Source organism: Poecilia formosa, unplaced genomic scaffold, assembly GCF_000485575.1.
Source record: "Poecilia formosa unplaced genomic scaffold, Poecilia_formosa-5.1.2 Scaffold1428, whole genome shotgun sequence".
NCBI classification, from domain to species: domain Eukaryota; kingdom Metazoa; phylum Chordata; class Actinopteri; order Cyprinodontiformes; family Poeciliidae; genus Poecilia; species Poecilia formosa.
In genome coordinates, this window is record NW_006801367.1 from 1,359 (window position 1) to 11,552 (window position 10,194).

The window sequence follows — 10,194 nt, forward strand, 5'->3', positions numbered from 1 at the left end:
GTTTTTAATTTTTTTTTATCTATCAATTCCAAGCAGTAATAACAGGATTTAGGTCATTTTTACTTTGAAAAAGCTTCCAGGACGTTAGCAAGTTTTGCTAATTAATGAACTGCAAAAACACAAACTCTTACAATGTATTTTGAGCCGGTTTCTTTTGCAAATATCTCTCTACACTTGAGATAAAACAAAACTAACTGACCAGTAACTTTTCAGTAATTTATAGGAGGTATTTTCAAGAAAATAATTCCTGTACAAGTTTTGTAATTTTTAGTTTCCATATTTCCACTAGAAACTAAAATATTTGGTAATATTGTGTTTTTGAAGTGTTGCTCATTTGTCCACACTGCAAAAACACAAAATCTCACCAAGTATTTTGAGTTTCAAGTGCAAATATATTAGTACACTTTAAGGAAAATAAAACTAACTTACAAGTAACACTTCTGAAAGATATACATGTGTGTTTTAAGTCCATAATTCCTTAGGTTTTGTCTTATTTCAAGTGTATTAAGATATTTGAACTAGAAACTCAAGATTTTGTGTTTTTGCAGTGTAATTAATTTGCTAAACTTGCTACAACACGGGAAGCGTTTTCAAAGTAAAGTGACCTAAGAGTGACTAGACGAAAACACTTGGTAATATTTTGTATTTTTGCACTTAAAACATCTTCCTGTTTCAGGTTCATAGTTCAAACATTTCCTTACTCCAGCTATGGGAACCCACAAACTGGAAATGGCGCTTATTTTCCTGCTAACCTGCTTGTGCTACGTGGCTCCTGTCCATCCAGCAGCGCCTCCAAACGTCACCATCTCCCATCTGTCCTACAAGAACATGGACTTCGCCATGAACCTTTACAGAAAAATATCCAGCCACCACGACAAGAACGTCTTCTTCTCTCCTCTGAGCATCTCCACCAGCTTCGCCACCCTGCTGATGGCGTCTGGCGGCGTGACGCACCAGGAGATCCTCAGGGTACTGAACCTGGAGCAGTTGGAGTCGGCCGACCAGCCGGAGCTCATCCCGAGGCTTTTCCAGCTCCTTCAGGAAAACATCGAGCAGAACGGCTCTCTGAAACTGGACCAGAACATGGCGCTTTTTGTCCGTCAGCAGCTGGAGGTCCAGAATGTGTTTGAGGACAATATCAGGACGTTTTTCCACGCCGAAGTTAAAAGCGTGGACTTTGCTGACACGAAAGGGAGCGTCAGTTACGTAAACGAATACGTCAGGCAGAAGACGCAGGATAAAATTACCGAAATGGTTTCCACACTTGATGAAACGACTCAGCTCCTGCTGATCAACAGCATTTTCTTCCGAGGTAAGATGAATGAGTATGATGGAAATAAATAAAAAGTAAAAAAAAAAAAAAGAAATTAATAAAAAGTAACAAATAAAACAACAACTCAGAAATAGTTTATTTGATCTCATCAGATCAAATCAAATAAAGAGTAAAAAAATGAAGTTACGAAAATAAAGTAGAAAAAATATGAGAAGTCGAAATAATAGTTATATTACCAGAATAAAGCAATAATATTGTGATTTTATTCTTGCTTTATTTCAAACTTATTCGACCTCATTTTTCTAATATTGACTTTAATCTGTTATTTTGACTTTATTCGACTTCATTCTTGTAATTTTATGACTTTATTAATGCTATATGACTTTATTATTGTTTTATTTTGACCTTATTCGACTATATTCTCTTTGTATGGCTTTATTCTTGTAATACTACGCGTTTTTATTTTCCCATTGTTTTGACCTTACTTGACTTTACTATTTTATGAGTTTATTCTAATACTTTACAACCTTGTTCTGTTATTTCAACAGTATTCTTGTATTACCGCGACTTTATTCCACTTTATCATAATATTGTGACTTTATTCTCCTATTATTTCGATCTTATTCGACTCATCCTCATAACTTTATGACTTAATTCTCATAATTTTTTTTAATTATTATTTCAGCGTGGTCTAACACTCCACCACAGAATAAAAAATATTGACTTGTTTTTGAGTCTAACTTTAACTGTTTACATGCAAGCTAACCGTGTTGTTCCCAATCCAGGTGCCTGGCAGTCGCCTTTTAACTCCGATTTGACCAGAGACGCTCCCTTTCACATCGATAATTACAATGTACTGCAAGTTCCCATGATGGTTAAAGAGGACAAGTTCTACACTGCGGAGGATGTTCCTCTGGGAGCCAGACTGCTGAAGCTGCCATACCAGGAAGGCGTCTCCATGCTTATCCTGCTACCAAACAACGGTATCGATTACACTGTGATTGATGATGAGATCAATGCCGAGAAGTTCCAGAGCTGGGTCAAAGACCTCCGCAAAACGTACGTTCATACTGTGAAATTCTTGCTTAGTCGTCATATGTGAATTTGCGGTTTTCACAATAAAAAAAAAAAACTGAAAGTGGAAAAAACAAACAAACTGAGATTTAGTGCTTAATCAGTAATTAAAGCACTACATTTTGCTTCTAGTCCTTGAAAGTCATTGATATTTTAACTGAACAGTTTTGGGATAACATGCAATTTAACGTTTGATTAGAAGATTAAAATTTGGAAAAGGTTATTTACAGTTGAAACTGGATAAAAATACACACATTTTTTTCTCACTAGTAAATCAGGTCAAGCTTTTCTTCTTTTAGGTTTGCTGGAATCACCAAAATTATTTCTTTTAGTTAAATTGCAGAAAATGTAGCAAGAAAATCTATATTTCTGTTTGTATCTTGTGTGTTTAAGCATTTAATTTAAGGAGAAAGGACATTTATCTTAACACGATTTGTCTGGATTGTTTCAGTGTAATGAATATTTATTATTACTAATTTCTCAGTGACTTATTGCTCTGCGTAATAAAGCATGACTTGTATTTTATACGTTAAAGATGATTGAAATTAGGTAATTTTCTTTGTTAAATTAGTGTGTTGTTCTCTGATGGTCTATGTATGAAAGAGACATTTCAAAACATAAAATTTTCCTACATTTCAGATTACCTGTCCCCGCTGTAAAATAGAGTAATACATTACATTTGATTTTTTTTTTTGTCCATTTCTTATCTCCAAACTGTGGTGTTGCAAAAGTTTGAAAACATACTTGAAGATGCTTTTAAAAACGCTTGAATCTTGCTTTTTTTGTTTAAACGTATGAAACTTAACATTTAATAAACACGCCATGTCTTGTTCTGTTTGTAGGAGGCTGGAAGTCAACATGCCAAAATTTAAGATGGCGGAGGAATATTCCCTGCAGGCTCTTCTTCCAGATATGGGCATGACCAGCCTGTTCAGTAATTCAGCGAACCTTACACACCTCAGCATGGAACCAGGCCTTAAAATCTCAGAGGTTAGTTAGAAACTTCTCCATGTTTTAACCACGTTTGGAGAGATCATCAATTGACACCTTCCATTTAAAATAAAAACCTGCCACTGAAGCTTGAGCCATTTTCTCTCATCATTGATCGAGTTACCTGCATTTAATGCTTATATGGGTCATCCACTGATAGAAAATGACTTATTTGAACACGCTGTGATAAACCGTTGTAACATCCGCTGTGTTTACAAACAAATAATCCCTCTATATTCCCACCTGAACGCTGTTTATTCCTGCTGTGAAACCTGCAGGTCCTGCACAAAGCTGTGGTTGAGGTGGACGAGACGGGAACGACCGTGGCGGCGAGCACCACAATCGGCATCACTCCCTACTCTCTGCCCAAGATGTTCGTCATCAACAGGCCGTTCTTCTTTTTCATATACCACGAAGACACCAACTGCCTCTTGTTCATGGGGAGAGTTATTAACCCCTCTAGCAACTAATTACTGCACAGTTTAAGCTCTGGAGAAGTCAGTTGATGTATTTTCTTTAAAACATCACTTGTCCATGCTTTACCGGGTTTCAGTAAGTTTTTATGTCAAACTTAGTAAATCAAATATAACCTTTTGAACTTAAATCAGTATTTTCCATGATTGTCTGACTCTAACGCCTCTTTACAGCTACTGACAGAAGGTTTTGGTGAACTTTTAAGGTCCCATTTTTAAGCTAAACCTAATTAAAAACATTCCCATGACAAATTAAGCAATGCATGAGATAGTTTACATTTTAGAGGTCAGTGGTCACTTCACTAAAGTTTTCACAGGAATTACGGACCACAACCGACTGAATAGCTAAACTCCACAAATACTTGAGGGCTACTTCTAAAAAACAGAAAAGCTCCTAACTTCAACTCATAACCAAATATGCATTAATAAATACAGTTTCACATAAAATTAATAAAAAGGGGGATTTTTTGGCCAATAATTTGTAGTCACATTTCAAAGAAATATTTGTTATGAGGCAATGTTTTTGCAAATAAACTGAAATCACATTCCATATTAAAATTCGCAATTAAAAATTGTTCTTTTTGCAAATAAATTGGAGACTTGTTCCACTTAAAAATGTGTAAGCAGGAAGATTTCTTTGTGAATAATTTGGAGTCTCATTCCACTGAAAAATTCACAAACAAATGATTCTGTAAATACTGAACTGCAAGCAGGCGTCTCACTCACTCTAAAACTATTTTTTGTATACAGTTAAGCCCCAAATTGTTTATGCACCTGACAGATTTAGGTTTAAAGCAATCTTTTATTTGCACTTTCATCTGGTAGAAAATTAGTGCATGGAGTTAAAGATTGGGGTTATGGCAGTGAGGCACTCCAATCTCAAAGACTTTGAGCTGATCACCAAGAATAAACTGTGAAAATACCAGTTAAAACTTGGCAAAAAAAAAAAGGTAATCAATTATAAGAAGGGACTGATTGTTGTAAAGCCAATAAAGGTTTTTCCAGTAATTATTGAAAATAGTATAAATAATTTTCTAAATTCCATTTTTTTTTAAAAAAGTGTTACTCATTTTACTTTGTTTTATTATCTTTTGAGAGATCGTCTCCTATTATCTAGAATTGGAAATAAAATTCTTGGTATCAATAAAACAATTTTAGCTGTTCATTTCGGGTGTTGATAGAACATCATGTTGAATCATACACTGCCGCCTCCTGGCCAACTAGGGTAAGTGCTCAAAACTGTCTCCAGACTCTCATGTTGCTGTCAAGAACTTCAAAACATTTTCCCAGTTCTTTTGCTGGCTGGTAAAAAAAATATTCATAACAATATGCACCAACTAAGGATCAATATAATTGTTAAGACATGTAAATATTGATTTTTATGTTGACAAGAGCCTTTAAATGTGTGTTCTCTCTCCGTTTCCCTATGCTACAAAATGACAACCAGTCTTTTCTTTATTATTTGGCACCCGGAGTAGAGTATAACTCTTTTTTTCAGTTTAAAATTATTATAATTATTATTTTAAGTTTGAAAAAGCATGTTTTGAACAACCATTATGGCCCCAATTTAGCTCCATACACCCCTGCTCCTTATCGACTGTAAATGCATAAAAGTGGTGGGCAGCTTGTTCAAATTGAATTATTTATCATATGTTGCTTGTCATACGCCTCATATCAGTGCCTCTGGTGAGTGTTGGTTATGTTTAGGTGCATACAGATTAATAGTACTTTTTTGGTATCATATAACTTTTGTACATTAAGGTAACATTGTTTACTGTACTGCTCGGCTCTTAAATGTCCTGGCTTCTCTAAAGACACACAAACATCCATTTTAAGAGTAGCTAAATATTGTAATTTAAAAAAAATAAATTGTAACATGTAATCGGTTGCAAAGAGGACGATCCCGATTCACTGTTAACGTTTCTGGATGAATAAAGTTTTTACAAACCACGTGATGATACTGTCATGGCTGCGCCCTCGTGTCATGCGTTGTGTGACCAGACTGAAGCCGCTTCAATTTCGGTAAATTGTTGTTATTGATCGTCTTCAGACGGATATTTAGTATAAAAACTTAACTGTTAAATAACTTTGACCTAGTTTTAAAGCGCGTAGCACGCATGCGCAGTCAGACTCGGTGTTTAGTTCAGCACGTTGGCGAAACTGGTTAAAGTTTGAAGAAAAATGAAGCCGAAGAAGGGGAAAACTGTGGGGAAGCGGAGCTCCTCGGTAAAATTAAGCTTTGATATTAAGGGCAAATGGAAACCAGTGGAGCTGGATCCTCATTTGTTCGCAGAGGAAGGCCTGAAGGACCTGGTGTGCTTCGAAGAGCTGACCTCCTACCGTCTGGTAGACAACGAGAAGGCAGAAAAACAGCTGAGAAAGGAAAAGAAACGAGCAAAGAAGAGAGAAGCCGAGCAGTCTCTGGATGAACCTGTCAAAAAGAAGAAGCAGAAGAAACGTCAGAAAGTTGCTGAAAATGATCCAGAGATGGCTGGTTGTAGTACCAATGAGGACGTGAAGCAGGAAGGAGAAGCTTCCAGTAAGAAGGATAGAGAGAGTCAGAAAGAAGCAGCTGCTGTCTCTGAACACGTTCAGTCCAGCAACACAGAAAAGAAGAAGAAAAAGAAGCAGAAGAAGAAGAAGAAGAAGAAACCAAGGCAGCAAACAGAGCAGGCTGCAGTCACAGAGAACCAAGAAGCCATCAAACCTCCAGAAGAAGAAAAACCCCGTCTGAAGCAGAGAAAACCTCCCAAAAAGCAGCCAAAGAACTGGACCAACGCGGCGCTTTCTGGTTCCGAGGAGAAAAACTCTGATGTGAGTGCTTGGAAGGATCTATTTGTCCCCTCTGCGGTGCTGAAGGCTTTAAGCAGCCTGGGATTCACGTCACCTACTCCCATTCAAACCCTGGCTTTGCCTCCAGCCATTCGAGACCGCATGGACATCCTGGGGGCGGCTGAGACCGGTAAGACCCATTATACAAATTTCACAATTTACACAATTTTTTTTTTTACATCAATTTGGTTCTTAACTGCTTCTAAAAACAATCCAAATGCTTAAAAAACAACAACAACAAAAACATGCAGTTGTTTTTCGGCAATAAGTTAATGTTTCTGGGTATCTGGAAAATGAGCTGTTAAGTCGCAATGGGCACTGCACTGTTGCCTAGCAACCCAAGCTGAGCTCCAGCATGTTTGATCAGCAGATTTAACGGCTGTACAATGGCTGCTGAAAAAGACAAGTGTTTTGTTATACACTTACGACTCAAACTACTTGCTGCGTTCTCACTGGTTGCACAGAAGGCTCCACTTCTGCTTTTCAAAGATGTACAGTTGTTTAATTGAGCATCTGTTTGCAGCTGTTTTTATATGGGCATGTAAATGTTAAGTTTGTGGGTGTGGCCAGCAGGAGCTTATTTGGATTTAAAGTGACAACTCAAAATAGGCAGACCTGAGCAGACTAAAATCGCATCATCTGAGAATGATTTTTTGCAAAAAAAAAACATGTTTTTCTGTAGCCCAAACAGCTATCCTAACCTGTCCAAGGTAGGAGAGACATTTAGCATGTTATTAATTATTTATCTTGATTAATTTCTTGTAAGATTTTGATTTATTGCCACAATAAATTCCAATTAATGACACTTAAAAATCCCTAAAACAGTCAAGATTATTTTTACTACTTTTGTCCAGTTTTTTTTTTTTTCTCAATAAAGGCGTTTCAATAAATGTGAAAATATGGTTAAATGCAGTTAATGTGTGCATTTTAGTTCTATAAATCATACTTCTTTATGTAACTGGTCTTCTATCTAGTGTATTTTATCTGTCATTGCTATGTCATGCAGTCAGTTATACTGTTAAACGGCAACAGGTAGTTTGTATCGTCACCGTTATCGTTATCACAATGGTACCACAAGATATCGGGATAAAACTTTCGCCCCTTTAAATGTCTTGAATCAGAAAATCTTACCTAAATGTTGGTCACAGAAGCTGTTTTGTAATTGCAGGAAGTGGTAAGACTTTAGCTTTCGGTATTCCCATGATCCACACCATCCTGGAGTGGAAGGACGCTTCGGAGATAACGTCTGAACCGGGAGACACAGATGAGTCCAAAACGAGAGAGCAGCAGGTGAAGGACGGCATGGAGGCTTCAGTGGAAGATGAGGAAATGGAAGTGGATCAAACTCTTGGTTCTGATGAAGACGAACAGGACTCTGAGGGTGAAGATCAGGACGAACAGCTCGGATGTGTTCGAGTAATTGACGATGTGGAGTTTGACTTCAAGGAAAACGTACCTGAGGGGCGGAAGCGGCCTCTCCTCGGACTGGTTCTCACTCCGACCAGGGAGCTGGCAGTCCAGGTCAAACACCACATCGATGCTGTTGCAAAATACACGGGTGAGTCGTGATTAAACGGCCATGTGAATTTGATCAAGATAATTATGCTGCGCTCCAGTTGTAACTGGGAATAATTCCGACTTCAGAGCAGGGACAGACTTGGAAGCTGGAATTTCCCAGTTATGATGGCAACTGGAACGCAGCATTTAGCGATCGGTTCCAACGGTCTGAAAATCTAGTGGACACACTTAATAGTCCTTCTAAAATTAGTGTTAAACGTAGCGCCTGCAGCTTTAAACTGAATAAATTAATAGTGGTGTTTGCTTAAAATAAAAGCTTGTTTTCCTTTGCTTGTTTCCACCCTGTAGACATCCAAACGGCCATAGTGGTGGGTGGCATGGCACAGCAGAAACAACGACGGATGTTGAAGCGCAGACCAGAGATCATCATCGCCACTCCGGGACGTTTGTGGGACTTAATCAATGAGGGGCATCCTCATCTGCTCAACCTCAGACAGCTGAAGTGAGTCAAGGTTCAGATTCCTTAACTAGTAAAGATCACAGAGAGTTGTAGACTAAGCATACTACTCAGTCTAAATACACCTAGGCAAAAAGAAAATGATACAATTTACACAGAAACCTGCTTGTAAAACCTGCATATGTAGCGCGAATGGCTGCAACTAACGATTATTGGAGTAATCGATTGTTCTGACAGTTAATCTGATAATCAAAATCTACAGATTTTTATTTAAGCCTTGTTGCAGCTGCAGCTTGAACTAAGTTGCTCTGAAGTATAGCATAGCAAATACTATGCTAGAAATACACATAAATAAGCAAACCCGTTTCTTTTATGAGAAAATAGTTAGCCTATGAGTAGTGGTCTTCAGGAGCTCTGCCAGATCCTCATTCTGCCTATGAAGCCTGTTTACAGCAGGTGATAACAACCAAAAGCTGCTCTACTAAGTATTAAAGATGCTATTAAAGATGGATTTAATAGTAATGATGTTGTTGTAACTATTAAAATTGACATTATGCGTCTAATTCAGAAAGAAATACTTGTTTTGTTTTTTACAGTTGCTGTTTAGTATATATATTTTTTTAAAATCAATTGTTATGGATATTGATTGATATGAGAAGCTCTTATCTTGATAAATTTTTCAGCTGTATTATCCATCGCTAATAAAACAAAGAGATAATTCAGTGATGCCGTGTTGCAGGTGTTTGGTTATTGACGAAGCTGACCGCATGGTAGAGAGAGGTCACTTCGCAGAGCTGGAGAACCTCCTGGAGATGCTCAACACCACACACTTCAACCCCACCAGACAGACATTCGTGTTCTCCGCCACTCTGATGATGGTCCACGGCTTGCCCAGCCGTGTCCTGCAGAAGAAGAAGAGGCAGCTGGACAGCCGGAGCAAACTGGAAATCCTGATGGAGAAGGTGGGGATTAAGTCCAAACCGAAAGTCCTTGACCTCACCAGGAAGGAGGCGACCGTGGAGACCCTGACTGAAACGCAAATCCATTGTCAGAAGGATGAGAAGGACTTCTACCTGTACTACTTCCTGCTTCAGTATCCCGGTCGCACCATGGTGTTCGCCAACAGCATCGACTGCATCAAGAGGCTCAGTGCTCTTCTGGTCATCTTGGACTGCAACCCTCTCCCTCTGCATGCCAACATGCACCAGAAACATCGCCTCAAAAACTTGGAGCGCTTTGCAGAAAAACAGAAGTAAGTCCCGCAGCCGTCAGGTGTCACTTCAGGAAAGAGTTCAGTAATTATTTGTTTCTCTAACGCTGGACGTCCTAACTTGTCCCCACAGTTGTGTCCTCCTTACGACCGACGTGGCGGCGCGAGGCCTCGACATCCCCAACGTTCAGCATGTTATTCACTACCAGGTGAGGCCATGGCGTCCTCTCACCTTCAGCCTCAATAACTTCTCTAAGGCTGCAACTGACGATTCTTTAAGTTATCAATTAACCTATTCCAACGATTTTTTTTTTCTTAATGGCACCTTCTGCAGACTTTTCATTCAAGCCTTTTTTATACAATATTA

The 10,194-nt window shown here is 38.4% G+C and overlaps 2 protein-coding genes across 2 annotated transcripts; both read left to right on the forward strand.

Annotated features, from left to right (window-relative positions):
- The first annotated feature begins 658 nt into the window (after positions 1 to 658).
- Positions 659 to 4,221, forward strand: LOC103132867 (protein Z-dependent protease inhibitor-like). The gene is made up of 4 exons (XM_007544639.2): positions 659 to 1,312; positions 2,059 to 2,332; positions 3,190 to 3,337; positions 3,616 to 4,221. Exons 1-4 carry the CDS (start codon positions 709 to 711, stop codon positions 3,805 to 3,807), a joined length of 1,218 nt encoding a protein of 405 aa, XP_007544701.1. The 5' UTR covers positions 659 to 708; the 3' UTR covers positions 3,808 to 4,221.
- A 1,515-nt stretch (positions 4,222 to 5,736) lies between these two features.
- LOC103132868 (ATP-dependent RNA helicase DDX24-like) lies at positions 5,737 to 10,174 on the forward strand (the record flags this gene model as incomplete). Its single annotated transcript, XM_007544640.2, has 5 exons — positions 5,737 to 6,772; positions 7,811 to 8,200; positions 8,509 to 8,662; positions 9,357 to 9,869; positions 9,961 to 10,174. Coding segments are annotated over exons 1-5 (2,052 nt in total), but the record flags the coding sequence as incomplete, so codon positions are not given.
- Positions 10,175 to 10,194: the final 20 nt, after the last annotated feature.

Excerpts from the sequence above, each read along its gene's own strand:
- LOC103132867 (XM_007544639.2), top strand. The coding sequence starts at position 709 with ATGGGAACCCACAAACTGGAAATGGCGCTTATTTTCCTGCTAACCTGC. Across the intron at positions 1,313-2,058 it reads CAACAGCATTTTCTTCCGAG|GTGCCTGGCAGTCGCCTTTT; the intron begins GTAAGATGAATG and ends TTCCCAATCCAG. Across the intron at positions 2,333-3,189 it reads GTCAAAGACCTCCGCAAAAC|GAGGCTGGAAGTCAACATGC; the intron begins GTACGTTCATAC and ends TTCTGTTTGTAG.